The following is a 24,498-nucleotide window of genomic DNA, read 5'->3' on the forward strand; positions in this document are numbered from 1 at the left end:
TCAAATCGTGTTCGGTCATCGTATATCGTGCGGTCAATTTTCTTCAGGTACTATTCATATTTAATTTAAAATAAAAGTATTTAAAATGATTTCTGACCGCACAATATACAATGAACGAATGCGATTTGAGAATTCCCAAGATTCTCACAAAGAGGATCCGAAGACGATCCTCATTCCATATAGTGATATGATCCACCCAGTCATGCTAGTATGTTAGGATTACTGATTATTAGGGTTGTAATTCAAAAATCAGTACTTTGTTATAAACAATTTTCATACTTGTTATGAAAGAGGTGGACCAAGAAAGGTGGACTCGGATTGGGGTAAAGGGAAAAGATGTCCTTCGGGGCTTGTTTGGGAGCGGGGATTAGTGTAATCTAATCAGGGATTGTGTTAAAACGCCTTTATTGGGATATGTCGCCGGATAAAGAAAATTCGCACACCAATTTTTACTTTTTACATATCTTTTTCAAAAAAAGGGAGAGTGCGCTGTTATAAAATTCTCTGTCTAGCGCCACTAGGCCCTGCCTAGGCGCTAGGCGGCTGACTCTTGTCTCAATAGATCCCTAGGTATTTGGAAATTAAGAAAGAGTACCTAAACCTTCTTAGGCGTGCACCTAGCCGGCTTAAACCCGCTTACGCACCCACCTAATCGTGACTCCCACCTAGACAGAAAATCGATAACCTTCATTTTTTATTTATTTTTTCAATAAATTGTAAGAGATTGAATCCTTGAATGAACATAATAAATAGATTTACTTAATTCACTTAATCTATCTAAACCCCCGCCTAACCACCTAGGCGCTAAGCCCCTGCTCACAGTGATTGCCAACTAACGCTTAACATCTTTAAAATCTTGGGTGTGTGAATAACATCATCTTATATTTTACAAACGTTTTCTTTTAGCTTGTTAAAAAAAATAAAAAATAAAAAAAGAGGACAACTGGTGACAAGCCACGGTTATCCACCTTTTTCGGAGGCCGAAAATACTCACATGGGCATTTCAGCCTCCTTCTGACCGTGGTGTTCTTTTAGCTTCTTAACAAACAGATAAATGTGTTGTGAAATGGTCGGTGTTGGAATTTAATTAAACCGACAGAGGGGATTTGCAGTTGCCAATTTGATTTTGTTTTGTCATTCTTTCCTGGTACTCACGGATTATTCGAAGCTCCAACATTTCATATTGGTTTGAATTCAACAACTTGGAGAAGGGGCTAACAAAATCTAATTTTATATTTGTTGTCCACAAATCTCACTTATTTTCATGTTTATGGGGTTCTAAAATTTAAAACTTTAGGGTATTACAAAGTAAATTAAATTTTAACTTAATACGTTTAACTTAATGAAAGATTGATGATAAACTTCAATTTTGTATGGTGCTAACGACCCTCGCACAATTTCGCTAAATCTACTCGGATTATGCAACAAATAATGAATATGGTCCACCCTGTCATACTAGTATGTTGGGATTACTGAATATTGTGATTGTACTTCAAGAATCAATATCTTGTTATGACTTGTTTACTTACAAACAATTCGCATTCTTGATAAATTCTTCATTTACTAACATGTAAAAACAAAAACGAAAAAAATAAGTGATTCCATCATCCTACCTTTAAGCTCAAAACTTGAGTTGAAAGAAACGTGTTTGAATTGATCCATCCTAACCCCATATAGGATAAAATATTAATTGTCTTAACATTGCGCAAGGGAACATGACCATAGACGAACTATTTGTATAATTTATAGGAATTAACTTGGCTACTGAACAATTCAGCAGCCTCTCCTGCTTATATTCAATTTCGTGTGGACATGTGTCCAAGTTTTGATTAAAAAAATAATCAAAACTTGAATACGTGTCCACTCGGGATTAGGTGTAAGCAGGAGTGGCTGCTGAAAATTCAGCAGCCAAGTCTTGTTCTAATTTATATATTGTAAAGACAACAAACATATTTTTATAACACATCTCCTGACCCAATACAACTTCGTTCATGTTTTCTTGTCAGATAAATGTCCGCTCGCGTTTAAAGTAATTTTATCGCAAATGATTCTTTATGTTTTGTTAAGTCATTAATTTGGTCTTTTATGTTTCAAACTCGTTAATTTCGTTTTTCATCTCTAGAGTAACTCATCAATTTCGTTCTTATCATTAGATTTAGTTATGTTTTCTTGTTAGTGTGCTTACGTGACATAAGTTTCGAGCCTACAAAGGTAATGACATGACTCCACATGTATTTAGTGAAAAAAAATCCATTAAAAATGATTTAAAAACCATAAAGAAAAAATAAAACAAGTTTTTCCAATTTCGTACAAAGGCAATGACATGACTCCACATATATTCAGTGAAAAAAATCCATTAAAAATGATTTAAATGTTTAAAAACCATAAAGAAAAAATAAAACAAGTTTTTCCAATTTTCCATCTAATACAGTAAAAAAAGAAATGAGCGTTGTAGAATAGAGAGAGAAATTATGAAAAAAAATTGCGTCGACAGCAGGATTCGAACCTGCGCAGGCAAAGCCCAACAGATTTCGAGTCTGTCTCCTTAACCACTCGGACATATCGACAGCCCCGTCAGAACAATAGAAACAAATAATATAATCACTCAGTGTGTCCCACTATTCGTTAATTTGCAAAGGGGGATTTTTCAGTGTCTAAATTCAACACACCAAATCCCTAGATTCGTTCCCACCAATTTCTCTTTAATTTGAAAATTTCCAAAATCTCTGACAGTTGCAGCAAATCCGATTCCTCAGAGAAATGGGAGAAGCTTCTGGAATTTCGAAGCTGATTTCGTACAGCGACGATCTGGTGAAGGTGTTGAAGGACCATAGGGACATCAACAACTTGGCGCAGTGTCTCCAGCACTTCAAGGCCCTCCGCTCCTCCTGCGATTCCGATTTCAATGAAGTCCAGAACTCGCTTCGAGGTTTGTTTACTCACTTGGGTTCTGTTTGTTTCCCGAGAAAATTTCTGACCCAGAAAATTTTCAGTTAGTTGCTTATACTTTTTTCCATTTTCAAGCAAGCTAAATTATGCCTTAGGTAAATCTGGGATTGTTTAGTTTAGAAAATTACTTTATGCATACACGCAGAGAGCTTCACCTCAAAATGTAGGGTTCAAGACCATTTTCCGGGAAAATGTTTTCGAAAGAACAAAAAAAGGGGAGAGAGGGGTTAGGTTTAATTTGGGTTTTTCTGGTTGATTCTCGTATTTCCCTTGCATAAATGTTTATCGGAAAGAAGATATTTGGCTGGTGTTGTATGTCGATACGTGCATTGATTGATGAGTTCTTATATGAAGCAGACTATGAGATAAAGACAGATGAATGCAAGCAGAAAACCGAGGCGGCAAAATCGGAGGTTGTTGCTGATGAAGAGTTAGACCGTCTTCAGAGAGAGTTTGATGGGGATGCTGAAATAGAAAGTTCGCTTATGGAGGAGATTAGATAAGTATACATTTAGTTGTGTTGGCTTTCAGATTTTTTATTTTAGGTTGACTAGCAATGGTTGCTGATTTGGCTCTCTTTTGCTTTAACACAGTTCTAGGCAACGAGATTGGTGAGTTTGAACGCCAAAGGATTTCTGTTCGGGAGAAAAAGCGAAACTTGAAGAGACACGAGCAAGATGAGTTCAGGGAACAGTAAGTATTTAGAAGTGTGATGCTAACATTGCGGCGATTCTTTCTCTTCTGTTCTCAGTGTTCTTATATTTCTTAGGTTCTAAAAAATACCGATAAAAGTCTATGCATTCATCACAGTAGTGGTTGCTGTAGTTGTACCGGTCATGAGATGGATTGTTCTGGTCTTATTTTTCTCTGTCTCTCTTGACAGACTGACAATTCATTTCTAGTCAATAAAATATTTTCTCTTATCTACAGGAGGAAGCTCTCCATGTATGCTTCTGTCACAAACATTATACCAAACCTGGAAAATAAGTCGCGTGATATGGGTTGTATCCTACTGCTGAAACTTACTTATTACTTGGACATGCATATTTCCTTCATTTGTTTGTTCGTTCATTTTTTTTTTTTTTTTTTGTGCAATGTTATTTAAAGTATGATATAGCTGTAATCACCTTGTTTTCCTTAAGTCTAAAATTACAGATATTGTGGATAGCAATAAGAAAATTGTTCAGAAGTTTGAATTTGATCCAACAAAGATGACTGCCTCTGAAACATGTGATAGCATTTGGAAGATGATATCTTGAACATTTTCCCTTCAGACGGCTTGTATAATATAATATTTTCCATGTTTGTTTGCTTCTTTTATGCTGTCCTACAGCTTGATATCGTGTTTTTGAGAAGTGATCTGTGGGAGGTTTGTAACTTATGATGACATATTGTAAAGCACATTTCAAAGTTGATTATCGGGGATGGTGTTGCTGCCCCTTGGAAACATATTGGTTGTGTACTTGTGTTTTACTGTCTATTTTGTTGTAGCATAAGTTTGAAGGGCGTATTAGAAAGTCATATATTCGAAATTCAGTTTAATTCATAACTATTGAACCAAGATACAATACATATAACGCTGGTCAATTATTCATAATGATATGGGACCGGCAATGCTGCACAGAGCAAAATATATTGCAGAACCATGTATGTGAATCACACTGAAGTTTCCGCCTTCATCTACGAAGTTTTAGCTGTTCCTGGTGTTCTTCACCCTTGTAGCATCTTTGTCCGGTAGAGTTTTCCTTATCAGTTGAGTTGATATTGGGCGGAAGTGGTTTGCAAGCCTCTGGTTTTGGACTTCCTTTGTAAGCCGCACAGACAATGGGTACAAAGTTTTGGTAGGACTACAACCAGATATGAAGAGTTCAGTATTGTATGTGTACTTGCGGGCGCATTGTGTGTGTGTGTGTGTGTGAGAGAGAGAGAGAGAGAGAGAGAGAAAGAGAGAGAGAGAGAGAGAGAGAGAGAGAGAGAGAGAGAGAGAGAGAGAGAGAGAGAGAGAGAGAGGGAGAGAGATGGAATTTACTTCATAGAGTGGTCTAGTATTGACAAGAACCCATGGCACATAGTTGTGAACCGGATCAAGATGCGCTGTCTCATTTGCATATTGTAGTATAAGCTGCATGCCAATTTATAATCATTTTGTTTGTTGAATGAAAATATTGTTTGGATTTGTACACACTTGGTGCGATGGCAAGTGCCTTCGCCCATGAGCGGTAGGTCTCGGGTTCGAGACTTGGGAGCAGCCTCTCCATAAAATGGGGGTAAGGCTAGCCGACATTTACCTCTCCCAGACCCTGCGTAAAGCGGGAGCCTTGTGCACTGGGTACGACCTTTTTTTGTACACATGAGTTTCAACAAAATGCTGTTTAACAAATTAGTGTTAACCTTTTTCTCTAACCCGCTGTCGTAGCAATCTTGGACAGGTTTCGGATCCATCCCTAGTTGTTGAGAACAAGATTTCCATTCATCTTTCGACTGCTTTCCTTGAATGGTTTGGTTCTCAATGCAATGAATGAATTTGAAATGCTGCATCTGCATCAGAGTTAAAGTGACGATGAAGATCAAGTAAAAACTCTGTAAGTAATCCTATTCGTATCATTCATCTTTCTTTGTTTTTTTCTGTAAGGTCTGTGGAAGTCTGCAAACATCTCCTGGACAAGACTCATATCGTTTTAGGTTCTAATGGAAAGTAAACTGTGAAAACTTATGATTTTGTCATATGTGTAAGTATATATTTATTATTTTCTTAGATGTTGAGGAAAAGAAGATGGCCATACCGCATCTGGATAGCTGTTGATAGCACAGGCTTCTATGCTGTTCAAGTAGCACTCATCCGGGCCGTGCTGCAGAGTGTGAAGCACCAACACATTCGTTCAGCACAGGCGATGATAAAAACACAGAATGATAAAAGCCAATTAAAAAAAAGATGAAGATGGGAAATCATAAATCTGACCTGGCAAACGATGGTGCTGTTAGGTCCTTGTATATGAGCATTTCCATATGGGACTAGCCTCAAGTTCACAATGTTGATGAGATCTGTGTCGAATACCTTTGATAGTCCATTTACGATGAACTGTGCACAGAATGGGCATAGTGTTTCGTAATACAGAGTCAGGTCAACTTTCTTAGCTTTGGTAGGAGGCCTAGGAATAGCACTAGGAGCTTCTATAAGTTTTCGGGATTTTGGAGAAGGCGGGACTTTGCTGCCTTGATCTTCAAAAGAAGAACAAGACACGCAAACGATGAGCAAAGAAGTTAGAATGAGAAGGGAGAAGAGCTTAGGAGAAGCCATTACTGAATGTTTATTAGCAGTTAAGAGCACACTGAAGCTATGCACATGTAAGCCTGCATATTTATAGCTCCTCCAAGTACTAATGTACCACCCACCACAGGACCAAGCTGTTTCTCTACATTAAATTTTAGACTGACCAAAATACCCTCTTTCGTTCGCTATGAGCTATGATCGCCACGCCACCTTAAGCGGGAAAGCGACAGTCGCTTATCTTCTCAATGTGTTGAGAGATGACTCGTATGATAGCTCTTAAATTTCGTCATTTGAGTTGATTGAGTTGCATCGTCGAATCAACAGATGTTGCTTACTTGAGGATGATGAAACTGTGCTAAGAAGGGAGGATTAAGGAAAGATAAGGCAATTAATTGCAGAGCCCAAACCCTTGAAACTGTGATAAGAAAGGAGAACTATGACAAATTAAGGATTGCAGTAATTAGGAGTTGGTATATTTTGGATTATTATCATTAATTCATTTGACTTGTCCAACTAATATATTTAAGAATCAAATGTCTTGTACAGTCAATGAGCTATAAGCTTATAAGATTTGGTGTTGATGATGGTTTGCTGAGATAAATAGAAACTCAAACAAGAAAAGTTTTGATGATGCATTAAACGCGTATGGGATCGTGTAGTGTGTATCAAACACTCTAATGTGTTTTAACTTTTCCACATGATAGTGTTGGATTAAATTTCAAATATCGCCGCAGTGACATTCCGGTTATAGATGAGTTTCTCTCAGCCCTGAGGGGTGGTGGAAGAAGGGTCCTGTAGTTTTGCGTCTTTGTGGCCCCTCTGAAAATCGCATGATGTGTTGAAATATTTGTAAAGAAGGTTATACATCATTAGTGTTACCTAGTGATATTGGTTGAATGGAACACCTTTGGGTGTAATCAAAGGTTCTTCTTGAAAATCCGTCTTTTTTTAATTGGGGAGTCGAACTTGAGAGCTCTTTCACCACAAAGCTCAGTTAGTGGTGCCATACATATAATTAGGACTATCTTCTTAGTATGTTTTCAATGAGTAAAAGGGTCAATTAAGTACTTTGTCATTAAGAGATTTAAATTGTATTTGTTATGTGATGTTCCTTTACATTTGTTATGTGATGTTCCTTTGCAACGCGTTTTCTCCCTCTCTCTCTCTATATCTCTCTCTCTCTCTCTCTCTCTCTCTCCATGTTTCTCTCTCTAGAAGTCCAAATCCAGAGCTTCCTCTCCAACTTCAAGTTTCAACCGCCGTCCCTTACTCTTGCTCGGGGTAGGTGGCAGCCCATTACTCCTTCCCTCCTTCTTCCCCCCTTGCCTTTTCCATATTTTCCCTCCTATCTCACTTCCTCTGCCCCATCCCCCTCCCTGCATCCACCTCTTCTTCCTCTCCCATTGCCAGTCTCCTTCTTTCGTTTTATTCCTGGTTCTCCCTGAGTTTTTCTCAATTTTTCTTGAGCCGGATCTCAACTATCCCATGAGCTTGTCTCAAATTTGGGCTTCATGCCCCTTATCTAGGGTCATTTGCCTACTTTTATTGCTTTATGTCTTTTAATTTTCTTTCCTCCATCCTCCTTAGTTGTGATACTTCATCTCCATCCCAACATGTACTCAGACATGCACGTCCCGATCAAAAATTGGATACCAAATCTACTATCCTCCCTCACTTCTCCTCCCCCAATTTGCATATCAGGCATGATAGATTCCCATCGTGAAGGGGACTTGGATATGGTGTCTACATTCTCAATTCTGAGTTTGGATTCCTTTGAGTATGTGACGGCATCGATGGTCTAGTTTATGCAAGCTTGAGATTAGGGTTTTTTTGTTATTTGTTTTTTCAACCTTCGGGCCTAAGTTTGTGAGGGCCTCCTGTTGTTTCTTGGGTTGCGGCATTTTACCTTATCCTTTGTTTGTTTATCATGTTCCTTTTGGACCTTGTACTAGTTTTTTAATGGAATGAAAGTTCTTTTGACCAAAAAAAAAAGTACTTAGTCATTAATTAAGACTATCTTCTTAGTATTCATAAGGATTAAGACCAATTTTCCAGTACGGAATGTATATTTTGTTTGTTTTGCCTTACGTACATGGTAATTTTCCTTTATTTAAGCAATGATCAAGGAGCTACTCAAACTTAATTAAACATGAAAAGCACTGGTAACGCGTAAATACATCAATTCATCTATTTTTTGGCTTCCACTAACCCTAATTAAATTGATCAAGTTACTTATTCGTATAAGGTAGGTGGGTTCTAGGTTTTAAGTTTCATTACTTAATGGTTTGACTGTACCAACTCCAACAATAGTTATTTGTCGTTGTCTTATTAATTTGTCATTATCCATGTCAGCAGGATATTGTGGTACAACTTGTTATATGAGAAAATGATGATATATTGATAACGAAAATGACTACAAGTGCTTTGAGATTTTACAGTAGAGTGGAGAAGACGACGAAAGATAAGGCAAGGAGAGTAGGAGACGGCATAGAAGGATACGATATGGTACGAAGGGAATATTTATTCCAAATTTGACATGGGAGGATTGGCATCCATTAGATTACATGAATGGTCAATATTTGTTTAAATGCACAGATGATAAATGCAGAGACTCGGGATCCACTTACAACCATAACAGAAAAAAAACTTGAACCCCGAATCATAGAGTCATAGAGGATTAACCAAGCCAGAACTACACATCATCATGAGCCGGACTATGACTGCCAAAGCAACCTACCGTTCCGCAAGGAGTCAGGCCCCTTATAGAACATCCTCCTTATCAACCTATGGAGGTGGTGCACTTGGACAAAAATTGTTGAATTTTTGATGTGTATTTCATATCAAAACAATTACAAGATGAAACATTATATAGGAAAAGAAAGAGAACATAAGCCTAACTTGCCTAACTTGCCTAATTTCCTAACTTGCCTAATTTACACAAAGAAGGTTGACTAGCCTAACTTCATTAGTCATCCAACATGTTTATTTCATGCATGCATTTTAACAAAAGATATGACTTGCATACATTCCAACACTCCCCCTCAAGCTAGATCGAGGGGATTCCTTGAGCCAAGCTTGGACAGAATGCGCATGAACTGAACCGTAGGAAGAGGTTTAGTAAAAATAACGCTTTGCTTCTTGCTGCGCCATGTTACCAAATTCCCACTTGAAATGGCTTCGTGCCGCAAACAAACAGTAATGGCTTCGTGCCGCAAACAAACAAACTTGAAATGGCTTTGTGCCGCAAACAAACAGTAATGGCTTCGTGCCGCAAACAAACAAACTTGAAATGGCTTCGTGCCGCAAACAAAGAATAATGGCTGGCTTCGTGCCACAAACTTGAACAACGTTAGGTAGAGCTAAAGCATCCATCGAGCTCTCAGCTTCATAATGTTCTCCAGCCATCTTGGCTTAGAGTAAATGTTCTCCAGCCATCTTGGCTTAGAGTAAAAGTTCTCCAGCCATCTTGGCTTAGAGTAAATGTTCTCCAGCCATCTTGGCTTAGAGTAAAAGAAACTTAGCGGAAACGATCAATAGAGCATCCATCGAGCACTCAGCTTCATAATGTTCTCCAGCCATCTTGGCTTAGAGTAAAAGAAACTTAGCGGAAACGATCAACAGAGCCAGGAATTTCGAGTTCCTGCTCTGATACCATGTTGAATTTTTGATGTGTATTTCATATCAAAACAATTACAAGATGAAACATTATATAGGAAAAGAAAGAGAACATAAGCCTAACTTGCCTAACTTGCCTAATTTCCTAACTTGCCTAACTTGCCTAATTTACACAAAGAAGGTTGACTAGCCTAACTTCATTAGTCATCCAATATGTTTATTTCATGCATGCATTTTAACAAAAGATATGACTTGCATACATTCCAACAAAAATGGTATTCGGCTACATCAAAATATGCAAGTTCATCACTCACTCCTCTACAAGGGTATCGTCACTTCCTTTTCAACGAAAGCTTTCTGGAACAATGGTGGATCTGGTGTGGTGGTTAGGGATTGGACGAGCTCTTTTATGGCAGCGGTGGCATGTTCGTGGTCGGCGTTGCTTTCTGTTCGCTGTGTCTTTAGGTACACACAGGTTCAGTTCCAAGGGCATTGTCAGCTTGTTGTGGCTTCCATTCAGAGGATCCAACTATTTCATCGGTGGCATGTGAATGGAGTTGCACATCGGTGGGCTTGAGTTGCTACTTTCTCTTCCTATACGGAGATGATTTGGTTTCAGTGACCTCTAACTTTGCTGAGTAATATTTCATTATTTTACTTGAGGATTGTAACCTTTTCAATAACTGTGGTACAACTTTGACGTACGTTTCCATGGGTTCTTTGCAATCAGCTGTTTGAACTTCATGTAGAATGATAAAAATTGGAGATGGAATTAGTGGTGAATTTCGTCTCCAATTAAGTTTATGTTCAAAGTTAATGAGGCAAAACTACATCACCAATACTTAAATTAGAACACTACACAAGTAATTAATTACGTACGCTACTAATTAGTAAATTATTATTTCTATAGTCTAGAGCTAGTTGACCAGCAATAATGCTGCACGCAGCAAAAGGAGATGCAGAATATAGCTTCTTATTGCAAAGTTTGTTGTTTCAGCTGAGCTGCTCCAGCTGAGAAGCCCGGGGGGAGCAATGAATCGGCTGCAAGTCCGTGGTTTAGAATAGCCTTCGTAAGCCTCACAGACGTACCTCTCAAAGTTTTGGTAGTCCTGCATGAAATCCACAATATGAATGATAAAGAGAGTGGTTTAATTGGCGTTCGTGTATGTGTTTGTGCAGGCACGCGCGAAAGTTTGAATTAGAGAAAGAGATTAGAGGGAAGGAGATTAGGGTTTGCATAATAGAGTGGTTTTTGATTGACAACAACCCATGGGACACATGTAAGTGGCGGATCGAGACCGTAGGTTTCCAAAATATAATGTAGCATAAGCTGCAGCATATGACAATTCATAGATTAATTAGCAATAGAGTTTTGTGTATATATCTAGACCGGCCCTGAGATTTTGAGGCCCGCGGTGTGAAATTTAAACTGGAACCCTTACTAAGAACTGAAACAAAATGTGCAGTGTCCAGTTTGGGCTCACCTTTCTCTCATATCCACTTTTGTAGCATGTCAGTAGAGGTTCGTGGCTCATATTGTGAATCTGACAACAATATTTCCATACATCTTCTTTCAATCGATGTTCTTTGACGGCAAGGTATTCAACGCAGGAAATGAAGGGTAAATGCTGCTTCTGCATCACACAGTTAAAAGAGATGAATTAATTAGGCTGTGTTATTATTCACAGGTGCTGAAAAAATTAAATAATCTAGGGCTTTACCACATTTGGCCAGACGCTGATCGCACAGGCTTGTATACTATTCAAGTAACATTCATCTTGGCCATGCTGCAATGAAAGCACAAGCCACAATTAGTTATTAATCAAATTAACTAGTGCAAATACATATAATGAAACTATACTAAACATATAATACCAAAAATAAATTAGGGGCCGGGAAATGGGACCTCGCAAACGACGGTGTCATTAGGTCCTTCGACACGGACATTTCCAGAGGGCACTAGCCGGAGGTTGATAATGGACATGAGATCCTCCTCCGAAATCAATAGGGGTAACAGTTGCTCGATGAAGGAAGCACAGGCTGAGCATAGAGTGCCATAATAAATAGTCAGGTCAACTTTCTGATGATCAGCTACTTGGGGCTCCAGAGGAAACGAAGGCGGGGCGACGGATCAATGCCATGACCATCTTCAACAGAAGCGCAAGACGGAGGAGAAATGGACAGCAAAAGAGTAAGAACAAGTAGGGAGAAGAGCAGCTTAGGAGAAGTCATTAAGGCATCCATTTTGTTCTTAGTATTTGCTTAATTAGCACATAAGAATGGTGATCATGTATTTATATTATAAATATACCTCAAGTGCAATGCGAACGCTTACCAAAATTGTTTAGGATACAAAATTACACGTCGGAAATTTGTGGCCTTGTATCTATATATATTATAAGGATTGATTTGCACATCATTTTCCAACTCTTTGTCTTCATCTATTTTGTTTGCATTATCTAGCCATTTGGGAATATTGTTTTATTTCCAAATGAGTAAGAAATTATTTCAATGAAGAAGAAAAATAGAGCAAAAGCTACATAATTAAGCTTTTGAACCCTTGTGTATCCACCTAGTATGGCTAAAATTTTGGAAAGTCCCGCAAATCTACATAATTTATATATATGGGGCTAATGATGACCTACTCAAACTTAGGGTGAAACGAGAAAAACACTCATAACGCATATCACTAGTATATAGCCTCCCTCAATGGCTCAATCACATATATCCATTTTTGGCTTCCAACCAAATAGGTGAGTTCTAAAGGCTCATTTGTGTCTAGGGTTGGATTGAATTGGGTTGATGTCAAATGTTATATCAATTCAAATTAGACTGTAGAATTACATAAACGTACAAGAACACAATAATTTATAATGATTTGTTCAAAGTTGTTACATATGCGTTAGTGTACTTTCTGTTTTCACTATATAATCGAGTTTTACAATATATAGACGCTTGTTGCTTTTTAGAGGGAAAAGTGTGCATCTAGGGTTACAATGTGAGGAATAAGGATGATTGGGAGTTATCCCTAAAATAAGGGCGAGGGAGCCCCTTCATGAAGAATTAGGGGTTCGGGCCGTGCCGATTCCCTGATTCGAATCATTCTTTCTTTTGACAGCAAGCACGGTTCGCAGCTAAACAGTGACACCAAATATGATACTAACATATTAGATTAGATTAGATTGGAAAACTCATACAATTAAATGTATAAGTGAAGGTAGAGCTTAATGAATTTCAATTTGAGGGGATGGAAAGGATTAGACATGAAGAAATGCATCCCTTTTATGCACCAGACGAGCTCTAGAGTTCATAGCTCCAAACACACCCTTTTAGGTAGAAGTGTAGAACATCACCATCAAATCAATTTCATATATGAATAAAAGAATTTGAGTCCTACCAACAATATATAATTGTTATATGTCACTTTCTCATGAATTTGGTATTCCATGTCAGCAGGTATACATGGGATTGAAAGTGTATATATTTTTAGTGATAAGAACTGGCAAAGTGATCTATGAAGTTCATATTTTGATGCTTTTGAAATTATAATCTGATTGATTACCTTTGTCTCAAAGTAATTGGGCTTTTTTCTGTCTAAAATATGGTAAGGCAGATAGATTGTCATGCACTTGACATTCCATTGCAGCACAAAGCAGTCGGTTTGAGAATTTATTTATCCCTTAAAACTTCTAAATGCTAATGTAATATTTGACTTATGAGCTCAATAGAGTCAAGTAATTAAGCAAGCTGAGAAATTGATTTCTGTGGCGATAGAGTACTCTGATTGGCAGGCCATCGGCAAGGCGGCACCTTTGTAAGCCTTGCAAACGTAGGAAGCGAAATTTTCATAGTCCTGTTACCTGTATTAAGGCGAAAAATGTTGAGAGACATAATCCTGCATCAAGGCAAAAAATGTAGAGTGAAAGAGAGATGACCAACATTTCCAATCGGTTGATTATTCAGAACCAGCCATGGAACGAACTTAAGAGGCGGACTGAGGTGAGTGGTTTCATTCGCATATTTTTGTTCAAGCTGCATTGCATTAACAACCTCAATTGTCAGATTATGCGACATATAAACATGATTTCTAGTAGATGCTACTATTACTATTCGACAAGAAGGGTAAAAGTTGAGACACGTGAAGCTTGCAGCTCCCACTACACCGCTCTGACCAAGAAGGGTAAAAGAATAGCAAAGAAACAGCACTAACAAAGTTTAGACACATAAATTTTGAAGGTCTAGCTACCATATTATTACCCACAAGGGTAAAGGAACAGTACCACTACTGGATAATTGGAAAGTCCTTGTGTGTCAACCTCTGTGCTTCGTGGCAAGATAGACTAGCAAACATGCCCAACCTTTTCTCACATTCGAGAAAACACTCCTAACAAGACTGCTTGCTCCAAAATCGAAGAGGCACTGCCCTCCGAATCTCGAGAGCCAGACTCCCAACATGATTACTTTCTCAAAAATCGAAGAGATACCGCTCTCCGAATCTCGAGAGCCAGACCCCTAGCAGGATGGCTTTCTCAAAAATCGAAAATGCATCGTTCTCCGAATCTCGAAAGCCAGATCTCCGACAGGATTGCTTGTTCGAAAACCGAAGAGGCACCACTTTCCCAACTTCAAGAGCCGGATCTCCTTGGATAAAGCTTGTCTGTAATCTTTACACGCAACATCAGCTTTCCAGATACCACAGACCACTTTTTCAAAGTGCTCTGACAAAGTTAAAACATGTGAAGCTGGCAGCTCCCACTACCGTGTTATGACCAAGCAGGGTAAGGGAATAGCATTACTACTTGTTGTTAGGGAGACTCCTATATATGTTGACCTCCATCCCCAACAGACAGGCAGACCTGCAAAAATGCTCAACCCTTCCTCATATCTGAGAGGGCACTCCCAAAGAAGCCTTTCGAAATATTCAGCTTTCTTTCCCCCGATAATACCTCTGCAAACAAGCTATACTAGAGCAAGAATATCTCATATCATCAGGGTTAAAAGCAAGAGTATCCCATATCATGTTTTTTCCCTGTCTTTTCCTTTGACCTCACTACTCTGTCAAAAGCAAAAGTATCCCATATCAGCAGGGTCGAACGTACTATAGATTTGATGGACTTGTTTTGACCCTCAAATTCTTCGGTCGGCCTTATACTCTGGAGGAAACCAGAAAACCCTCCAGCCCAGTTCAAGAATAAGCCTGTGGAAAGTTACTTATTCAAAAGCAAAAGTATCCCATATCATCTCTTCTCATTTTTCTTCTCTTTATCCTTCATGCTGCCTGCAAGATAGGGAGAATGTGAACAATCAGCCGGAACTCGAAATCAAAGTTCTGATCTGGGACTGATTGCTTGGAGCTCTGATTGCTTACCTTGTCTGTCACCTCTTTCAGCAGATCCCCTAGCTCGGCGACTTGGAGGACTCCTACTACATGGTTTGTATCGCGCTTGACCAAGCCTGAAACTACAAGTAAGCTTCAAGTGAAATTGATACATTACCTTGTGCATCTCCACCAGTTAAAGATACCACCCCTGGATGGAGGAAGAGTACTTCCAGAAAAGATGCCACATCTACCTACGAGACAGATAAGGCAAGTCAAGACGATACCACACTCCGGAACTTAGAAGTTTCGTGATTACGAGATCATTCTCCCACAATATTTCCTAATGTCATTTGTACTAAATCATTCACTTGTACTCACTAAAAGAGAGCTTGAACCTATGTACTTGTGTAAACCCTTCACAATTAATGAGAACTCCTCTATTTCATGGACGTAGCCAATATGGGTGAACCACGTACATCTGGTGTTTACTTTCCTATCTCTATCCATTTATATACTTATCCACACTAATGACCGGAGCAATCTAGCGACGATCACAAAAAGCGACCGTTTTCGCTACCTAGGATCTATCTTGCAAGAGAACGGAGAATTAGATGGAGATCTCAACCATAGAATACAAGCTGGATGGATGAAGTGTAAGAGTGCATCCGGCGTGTTGTGTGATCGTCGTAGGTCACTGAAGCTAAAGGGAAAATTTTATAGGACGTCAATAAGGCCAGCGATGTTGTATGGCACAGAATGTTGGGCGGTGAAGCATCAACACGTACACAAAATGGGTGTAGCGGAGATAAGGATGCTTCGTGGGATGTGTGGGCACACGAGAAAGGAGAAGATTGTGAATGAGGATATCCGAGGTAAAGTAGGAGTAGCCGAAGTTGAAGGAAAAATGAGAGAAAATCGGTTACGGTGGTTTGGACATGTGCATAGAAGGCCTACTGACGCTCCGGTTCGAAGATGTGACTACGGAACAGAGGTTCGGGGCCGAAGGGGTAGAGGAAGACCTAGGAAAACTTTGGAAGAGACCCTAAGAAAAGACGTAGAGTACTTGGATCTAACGGAGGACATGACACAAAACCGAGCGCAATGGCGTTCTAGGATTCATATAGCCGACCCCACTTAGTGGGAAAAGGCTTTGTTGTTGTTGTTGTTGTTGTTGCATTTGCAGTTTTTTAGCAATCCAAAACGGGCTTTAAAGGCAATCCCAATGAGCTGAAACAAGTTTGCCACTCCTTGTGCCTTCCCTCAATTACCAGAAATTCTATGCAGTATATCAAAGCAAAATGCTTGTTCTGCATCACAAATTCATCCTAGTGTAAGATAACGTGAATTCGAAATCATTTAAGACCAAAAATATCACAGATTGGCCAAGTCTAAGTACATAAGTGTATATGATTATATCCATACTACCACGTACACATTAAGTTCCAACACAGTATTAAATCTAAAATATCAGAAATATATTATACGGGAAGAGAGGGGTCTCACCACATCTTGTAAAACATCGAGCGCACAAGCTTCCAGAGAATTTAGCTTGCACACATCTGGTCCGTGCTGCAAAATTTCAGAAAAATCGTCATCAAGATACTTAGGGCCGTACGATAACCATTTTGTTTATATGTTTTAGTTTTCATTTAGTTCCCACCACCTCCCTTAATCCTTCTCCATTACACATTTCTCCAATATATTCTCTCTATCTCTAGTGTAAAAACTAAAACAGAACCGTTATATCAGATGGATCTAAATGTACAATAATACCTGTTTGGTTGCTAATATTTCGATGCAAGAAAAGAAGTAACAAAATAAGCACAAGTGTTCATGCAAGAAAACTGTAAAACTTCATTAAAAAGATGAAATGGAGAATCGACCTGACAAAACGTGGCTGTAGAAGCATTTCCCCAAGGAACCAGCCTGAGATTGAGAATGGTGATGAGACCCTTGGCGAAAATTCGAGCAAGATTTGTTTCGATGAAAGTAGCACAATAGGGACATAGAGTTTCATAGTAAACTGAGAGAGTAACTTTCTGAGGTTCCACCCTAGAAACTCCGAATGAGCACAAAGAACTGGCAATGATCAAAGTGAAGAATAAATAAGTACTAGTAGCCATGTCTCTGAGATTTCAGAACTGCTAGGTTTAAATTTATGCAGTTGGTTTAATTAAAAACCTCATACTCCTACCAAACATGCGATTTCAATTTCCAATATTTATTATAAATTCATTTTGCAGCTGTCAAATCCCTTTCGATCTAATTTGGGAAATGCTTGTAGGGTTAAAGCTTCTATTTTCTTTTATGTCTTTTACTGTAGGGTTTTTTGGTTGTTACTGGTGTGAATAAGATGGCATCAGTGTTTACCTACAAGTTTCTGCAGAAACAAGATTCGTTTGTCTTCCTATACTTTTGGCAACAACTCTTCCAAACGCGTTTATGATTCTTGACTCTTTAGACACATCAGCCAGTGGTAGATACAGAATTTTCCTGTTGGGGTCAAGATATAGCCCAACCCATGTCACTTTGCCCATTGTTGTCACGCCTTACTCATCGTGAAGGACTTTTGTCAAAGAGCTTACCCCACAACAGCCATACTCAAGTAGAGATGGAGCTTTTTTAGATCATAAATAGCAAAACGGGCAAATATGAGCAATAGCCTTTACGCGCCATTATGTGGATCCGTCGCTGAGAGCAGCAATTCATCATATTGCATTATACACCAATTTTATAGTAATGTGAAAGTTGCAAGCAAAGACACAACAACCGACTGCTGTCAAGTTTGCCATCACTTGGTCACCTCCATGGCATCAATGAAACGCTGTGCATTGAAGCGTTCTCTGGTATTACAAACCCCACAATTACAGTGACTTGTGTCACATAACCCATATATATAAGGGTACAAATACTAAATTTTGCAGATGAGCATTAATGTGAAGAGTTCCTTCCTTGGTTTGCAAAGCACACTTGAGGAACCGGTTTTTCTTGCTCGGTTGATTCGGTCTTATAACGAATTGATCCGCAAGCTTGTGGAGGTGTGCCTTTGTAAGCCTTACAAATATAGGCCATAAAGTTTTGGTAGTCCTACGTACATACAGCAAAGTGTTAACAAACAAGGGTGACAAAACCCAATAACAACTTAAATTACCTATACCTTGGATGCCACATTGACTGATATTCATGTAAATTGGCTTGAGATACCGACAACGTGACATCCTGGCTAAGTTTCTCTCAAAAAAAAGAAAAAAAAAAGAGATGACAAGGTGAATTACTAAGTGACCTACCTCTTGAAGTGGTTTATCATTGACAATCACCCATGGCACAAATCTATGTGGAGGTTTAAGCTGAGCAGTTTCCCTAGCATAGCTTCCTTCAATCTATATATGTATCAAAGGAAAATCCCAATCCATGAAGCTCAATTCTCAAACAATGAACCAGTTCGTATTAAAAAGCACCACAACAATACACACATTAAGAGGAATCCCGCTCCACTTGTTTACAGAGCGGGATCAATAGTATCCTCATCTTGCCTGTATGATGACCATGTATTGCCTACATAACACCCCTGATATCGTATAGCCAACAAAACGGCAAAAACATTAAACTATAGACAAACTATGCGGTCAATACATGGTCACTATACAGGATGCTATACCGAGGTCCCAGCTAAGAAGCTAATCCTAAATATATATGTGTATGTGAAATATAAGTGAAACTAACCACATAGCCATTTCCACTGTTGTAGCAATCGATAGGCTCAGTGCCCAATCTTGTCATTTCAAAGCAATTGGCCCAAGCACCGTGTTTGCCCCCCAATGTAAAGCGCTCAACGCAGTGGATAAATGTGAAATGCCGATTCTACATGCATTAAAATTTGATCAAAATATTAAACTATGAGTTAAATATTTGGTTTTGCTTAATTAGTGAATTGATGAGTTGATTACCACATCAGGATAGATGCTAATGGTGCAGGCCTCAATGGTGTTGAGCAAACATTCATCTGATCCATGCTGCAAAATCCAAAAGAAACAAGCGGAAAACATGTTTTAGTCCTTGTAATTTTCACAAAGTTTTGGTTTTTGTCCTTGTGTTTTCAATTGCATCGAATTTGGTCCCTCTAGTTTGCAAACTCCGTTAATCCAACCCAAGTTGGTGGATGTCTTTCGATTGGAACAATTTGCAAATTAATTACAGAGATCGGATTCGATTTAATTGAAAATACAAAAACGACAATTAGGGACTGAGGTATGCAAAAGCAAAACCACATAATAGGTCCGCCATATTTCGATATTTAAACTTGCCGTCCAAACAGAATTAAACCTAAATTTTTCACTTACAAGCAAAAAAAAGACTAATATTGTGTTAGTGGCTAGAGTAATGCTAGGAGATTAAATTTGTATACTAAATTAGCAAATCAAATGAGGTGTTACCAACAGAATATAAGGAAAATTATCGAAAAGTCCAAAATAACTTATCTTTTAACGAAAAACTTTTTTTAAAGGTATAGTAAATAGTGCTAGTTAAAGGTAAAAATATGATTTTTTGTTAAAAGTGAACAGTACCGGAAGTGTTTTGTTAAAACTTCCTAGAATATAAACACGTTTATCAACAATTAAGTAATAACTCAATCACCAACTTCCATGTCATTTAGTTTACAAAATTTAATATACAAATTTAGTCTCTCTAGCATTACTTTAGTGGCTAATTAGAAACTCATTTTAAAGTGCTTTTAAATGACTAAAAGCACTTTTAGTAAAATTGATTTTGAGTTCCAAAAACATTTAAAGTACTTTTTAAGAAGTACTAGATATGTGTCTCTTACATACGCTTAAATTATTTTTTCAAGACCCACTTATATTTTTACTGATTTAAAAAATATTTCCACTAAAACTACTTTTAATTATTTTAAAAACATTTCAAAATTACAAATCAAACCAAGACAATGTGACTGGCCCACTGAGCCCACGAGAAAGTTAATATCGCTTATGAGGTAGCCCACGAGAACTGGATGTCAGGTCTCGTGATTGGCCCCAGGAGAATGACGACGCTAAAAAATGGGACAGGCCCAAAAACCGCAACCGACGCCGTTTGCGGCACGCAAACAGACAAATTTTTTAATCCGGTTACCAGTTGCAGGGTGCAGCTGGAGCAAGAAAGGTATTATAACGGCAAACAAGACCATATTCAAAGCAATGGAAGGGAAAGGGAAGGGGTACCTGGCAGGCGAAGGAACCGTCGGGATTGAACCAGGCGTTGCCCCAAGGGACCAGCCGGAGATTGACGGCGGAGATGAGACCGTTCTGGAAGATCTTGACCAGCCGGTTGACAATGAAGTCTGCACAGTACGGACACAGAGTTTCGTAGTAGAGAGTCACTGAAACTTTCTCAGAAGCAGCAGATGGAATTACCATTATCCCCAGGAGGCAGAAGAAGATGAAGAGTCTGAAGGATTTTCTGATAAAACCCATCTTTCACATCAAATCAATTTTGTGTACAAAAGTGTGTGTGTATGTCTATTTATTGAATTCACTGACCTGGACATTCATGTGCTCTTATATCTGTGTCCACGTGTCAATTGCCTTTTTATTTTTGCTTTTCACTTTCACATAGATGGTACTGTGGTCGCGTGATACCAACTTTCTTTCCGTGTTGGAAGAAATTTTAAGTTCGAATCTTTTTGTTTTTTGATGCATAAAAGAATGGTGTAGTTCTCTTGAACGAAATGGCGTTGCTACTCGTACTTGAGTTTTTATCAATTTAGGGTTTATAGTTTTAGTTTGAAGTTTTTGTCAAATAGGGTTTATAGTTCACAATGTGATTTTCGAACCAGTATCAGTTAATAATGTTTTTCTTATTTTGCAATTATGAAAGTATCAGAGATATTTTGAACAAAATAAATCAAACTTAATTATTGATGAGAGATATTTAAACACCGAACTTCAAGCGTAAGATGAAACGTTTTAGTCGCTTCAACTGCAAGTACCTTAAGGAAAAAGTGAAGAATGAAGAATGAAGATGATAAGTATCGAGGACAACAAAACACCATCTTGTATCTTTTTTATGGGGCTACACGAAGGGATTGTGACGGCAGAAAAAAACAAGGATGTGATTTAGTTTTTCTATCGACATAGTGATATTTTAGACCTAAAAAGATTTGAATTTGAATGCAAATGATTGAATCGACTGACTTAGGGGAGAGAGAATTTGATTCATGATCGGACTGAGGCCCATAAAAATTCGTAGTCGTTGGATGAGCCCAGGCCCAAATTTGAATCATATCCACTTTCAAACAGTCAAAACCCCTCCAAGTCCTCCATTTTCTTCAACCTTGTCAACGATAAACCCCAATAATCTCAAAATTTTCAGAGGCTTCCACGAATCCACTCTTCCTCCTCCGATGGCCTCCATCAACTTCAACCCCTTCGAAAGCTGGTTCCATAAACCCCCATCAACCTCCTCTCCCTCGACTCATTCTTCCACCGCCCCACCATCGCGCAATCACCTCCCAATTTCTCCTCCCTCAGCCTCTCCAACCTCTTCAACGCCCCCCCCGAAACCCGACCCCAAAAAAACCATCGGAGCCCGAGCCGGAAAAGCCCGGACACTACACCTAGATGCTGGAGCAGTTCTTCTGGGAATGCGAGAACGACCCGGATTACAGTCACGCCCCGGAAGTCGCGAAGATTCTGAACGAAGACCCGATTTTCAAAAAGGAGAACTCAACTGAGGAGGAGGTCCGGGAGAACGAGAGGTTTTGGAAGGAGTTCCGGGAGAGCCCGGTGGTGAAGTTTCTGGCTCAGGCGGAGAAGATTGCAGATATGGTTAATGAGCTGGAGCTGAAGGAGAATGACCGGCCGTACAGGGATGAGGATAAGAAGCTGTGGCAGGCGGTGCCGTGTGTTATCGGGCCGGACGGGAGGCCGATGCCGAGGAAGGCGATAAAGACAGGCGGGAGTCGGATGACAAGTTCTGGTTTAAAATTTCGTGTGGTTATTTCATCACTATGAGAATTGGCTACAAAGGTTTCAATTACAGTGAAATGCAGAATTGGCTACAAATGTTTTAATCACAGTTTAGTGGTTCGGCTCAAGTTGAAGAAATGTCACATTCTTCGATTGCATTGTTAACCAATGATTTCTCGACTCGAAACTCGTTATTGACATTCTAGATTCCTTTTGGAGAAAAGGGTTGTGTTATGTTGTCTTGATTGTTTGTCTGCAATAGCATTGATTTTACGTTGATACAGTTATCATGAGGAACGGTGGATTTTACTCTGAGGACCGGTTAGGTCGAACAAGAGCTCCATTGGAGCTAATAACCCTTAAAACAGCTTGGGGTGCTGGGATTATTGATAAAGACACATTCATTTGGGGTGAGGACATGGATGAATGGGCTCCTATTCACATGGTTTACGGGTTGGAACCTGCTATTGCCACTTGGGAAGGTATGCTAAATATTCCTTTTTCTTGAAACAGCAAATTTATAATGGGTGATAGCAGCAACACAATAAACACACCCTTTAGAATTGGAGTTCAGTAACCACTGAATTACGATGGCGATGGGACCAATATCTGTTTTTATCTAGTATCATCTTATGTGCATGTCAAATTTGTACTAGATATTTGAAGGAAATTTTGTGAAACTTATCGATATGATAAGCAATCCAATCTTACATGCATGAACTGTGCATAGGAGTAAAATAACTTTAATTCTGTATTTTCAACAAATTGATTCTTGGCTTATGGTTGGGTGAACTTCAGTTGGACTCGCGGCTGGTGCAACTGCTTTGATTCACAAACTGCAAAAAGGAATTCCTCCCTGGGTTCCACTCAAGGGACACGAGAAGAAAACTTATAAGCAGCTACAAGAGGAGGCTGTTGAAAGCAAGAGACGTGACTTAGCAGTACTTGAAGCTAACGATGGTGTTTGACCTCCAACTCCGAGTCATGCTCTATTTCTTTGGGCTAGTGGCTCTGAACTGACAACAATTTTAGAAGAGGATCACATGCCGAACAAATACATTCCAAAAGCTCTTAGGTATTGTGAATCCTGGTTATTACACCTTCAGTATTTCTCTGCAAATTCCCATCAGTCCATTACCCAAGGTCCAAGGATACAAAGAGATTTATTTGCATATTAGTTTCTCAACCTCTTTGGACATTTTGCATAATTTCCCTTTAGGGATGTGCAAGCACTTCCACTAAATCGTTGTGGGTTTTTTCGTGTTCAGAGACTGTATAATATTTTCACCAAGCTAAGCACCCGAGTGTACCAGAAACTGGAGCTAACAATTCCTGGTTTCGATAAGATAATGGAGAATGTCCTGATGCTACTGCAAGGGATGCCAGACGGAAGGCAAGAGGAGAGGCAGAGATGAAAGCCGAGCAGGAAAAAGCCTTGGGAATTCAGAGCGATCCCTAACTCACAATTCAGAGGCAGTATTTCTTCTTTAAACATACATTTGATATGGTTGTAGTTGTCTTAGCTCGGTCGAAGAATGTCTCACATTTGAATTACATTAATATTAGTACCGTATACATTGCAATGTGTATGTTATTCAGTTACGGTTATATCCATTTTGGCGACGGAACTTTGTCGTATACCCATTTTGTAAAAATAATTTCTTGGTACATATCAATTGTCAGAAAGAACTTGAAGCCCTATCTATAATTTGTCACCATAATAGGTACCATCAATTGCTGCAATTGAAGATGGACAATAGCTATCAACACATAAATTAAACGAGTACCGAAAGCACAAGATTACAAGTCTATTTATTATATCAAATCCCAAAAGATGATGTGATGATAAAGAGATGATGAATTATTTAGTGGCGGTCGGTGAGACGTCAAGGAGTATGGTTGAAGACCACACAACATGAAGAGGTTCATGTCACATACTTTCAGTCCCTCCGCTACCCACTACTAGCAGTGCCAAAGGGGACTAAGTAGAGTTCTTACAAGTGTCTTTTAATTTTACGGGTTAATTACACGTAAAAACAAAAAGGAAAACTAATGAAAAGTTCTCAAAAACTTTAGTTTTAACGAAAATAAAAGTGTAAGTGAATAGTATCGGAAGTGACTTTTTAAGGTAAAAATATCTTTTTTCGTTAGAAGTAAACAATACCGGAAGTATTTCATTAAAATTCCCTTAAAAAAAAGGATCAGCTTATTGTCAATGTCAAACCACGTCAATCCATTCTTTCAATGTAAATCAGCCTTCTTCTAGCTACTAATATGTGATTGATCAACGTTAAGAATCGAATCGAAAATAAACCGTTTGAAATACAGACCTAGAATTCACCTCAAACATCAACCTGTGGTAATTAACTATTTTTAAG

General features: G+C 38.8%; 6 protein-coding genes, 1 long non-coding RNA gene and 1 other non-coding gene across 10 annotated transcripts; 4 read left to right on the top strand and 4 right to left on the bottom strand.

Annotated features, from left to right (window-relative positions):
* Nucleotides 1-2,485: 2,485 nt before the first annotated feature.
* TRNAS-CGA (transfer RNA serine (anticodon CGA)) lies at nt 2,486-2,567 on the bottom strand. Its single transcript has one exon. It is a non-coding gene; the product is annotated as a tRNA-Ser (tRNA).
* A 63-nt stretch (nt 2,568-2,630) lies between these two features.
* Nucleotides 2,631-4,398, top strand: LOC103433693 (kinetochore protein SPC24 homolog). The gene is made up of 5 exons (XM_008371962.4): nt 2,631-2,929; nt 3,307-3,448; nt 3,541-3,642; nt 3,880-3,953; nt 4,105-4,398. Exons 1-5 carry the CDS (start codon nt 2,761-2,763, stop codon nt 4,206-4,208), a joined length of 591 nt encoding a protein of 196 aa, XP_008370184.3. The 5' UTR covers nt 2,631-2,760; the 3' UTR covers nt 4,209-4,398.
* A 74-nt stretch (nt 4,399-4,472) lies between these two features.
* LOC103433692 (gamma-interferon-responsive lysosomal thiol protein-like) lies at nt 4,473-6,358 on the bottom strand. Its single transcript, XM_008371961.4, has 5 exons — nt 5,909-6,358; nt 5,733-5,798; nt 5,341-5,487; nt 4,979-5,071; nt 4,473-4,796 (listed from the first exon to the last, which is right to left on the bottom strand). The coding sequence occupies exons 1-5, from the start codon at nt 6,245-6,247 to the stop codon at nt 4,626-4,628; spliced, it is 816 nt and encodes a 271-aa protein (XP_008370183.2). The 5' UTR covers nt 6,248-6,358; the 3' UTR covers nt 4,473-4,625.
* On the top strand, nt 5,329-5,979 carry LOC139195331 (uncharacterized). Its single transcript, XR_011580157.1, has 2 exons — nt 5,329-5,531; nt 5,706-5,979. It is a non-coding gene; the product is annotated as an uncharacterized lncRNA (long non-coding RNA).
* Nucleotides 6,359-8,723: 2,365 nt separating the features above from the next.
* Nucleotides 8,724-17,714, bottom strand: LOC103433691 (gamma-interferon-responsive lysosomal thiol protein-like). 3 transcript variants are annotated; one of them, XM_070820687.1, is made up of 8 exons: nt 17,039-17,714; nt 16,659-16,724; nt 13,775-13,867; nt 11,742-13,695; nt 11,557-11,622; nt 11,320-11,469; nt 11,073-11,165; nt 8,724-10,944 (listed from the first exon to the last, which is right to left on the bottom strand). In XM_070820687.1, exons 4-8 carry the CDS (start codon nt 11,817-11,819, stop codon nt 10,753-10,755), a joined length of 579 nt encoding a protein of 192 aa, XP_070676788.1. In that variant the 5' UTR covers nt 11,820-13,695; nt 13,775-13,867; nt 16,659-16,724; nt 17,039-17,714; the 3' UTR covers nt 8,724-10,752. The 3 variants fall into 3 exon arrangements, 2 of the variants coding, with proteins under 2 accessions (XP_070676788.1, XP_070676789.1); XR_011580158.1 differs by lacking the exon at nt 11,073-11,165; XM_070820688.1 differs by lacking the exon at nt 11,073-11,165 and having other exon boundaries at nt 11,742-13,867.
* A 133-nt stretch (nt 17,715-17,847) lies between these two features.
* Nucleotides 17,848-20,681, bottom strand: LOC103433689 (gamma-interferon-responsive lysosomal thiol protein). The gene is made up of 5 exons (XM_008371957.4): nt 20,375-20,681; nt 19,103-19,168; nt 18,879-19,016; nt 18,443-18,535; nt 17,848-18,242 (listed from the first exon to the last, which is right to left on the bottom strand). The coding sequence occupies exons 1-5, from the start codon at nt 20,624-20,626 to the stop codon at nt 18,087-18,089; spliced, it is 705 nt and encodes a 234-aa protein (XP_008370179.1). The 5' UTR covers nt 20,627-20,681; the 3' UTR covers nt 17,848-18,086.
* Nucleotides 20,682-21,772: 1,091 nt separating this feature from the next.
* LOC139187708 (protein TIC 56, chloroplastic-like) lies at nt 21,773-22,327 on the top strand. Its single transcript, XM_070820689.1, has one exon. It carries the CDS (start codon nt 21,773-21,775, stop codon nt 22,163-22,165), a length of 393 nt encoding a protein of 130 aa, XP_070676790.1. The 3' UTR covers nt 22,166-22,327.
* Nucleotides 22,328-22,409: 82 nt separating this feature from the next.
* LOC103433687 (protein TIC 56, chloroplastic-like) lies at nt 22,410-23,821 on the top strand. Its single transcript, XM_070820690.1, has 3 exons — nt 22,410-22,602; nt 22,919-23,195; nt 23,389-23,821. Exons 1-2 carry the CDS (start codon nt 22,410-22,412, stop codon nt 23,086-23,088), a joined length of 363 nt encoding a protein of 120 aa, XP_070676791.1. The 3' UTR covers nt 23,089-23,195; nt 23,389-23,821.
* The last annotated feature ends 677 nt before the right edge of the window (nt 23,822-24,498 follow it).

Source organism: Malus domestica, chromosome 04 (assembly GCF_042453785.1).
Source record: "Malus domestica chromosome 04, GDT2T_hap1".
Classification (NCBI taxonomy): domain Eukaryota; kingdom Viridiplantae; phylum Streptophyta; class Magnoliopsida; order Rosales; family Rosaceae; genus Malus; species Malus domestica.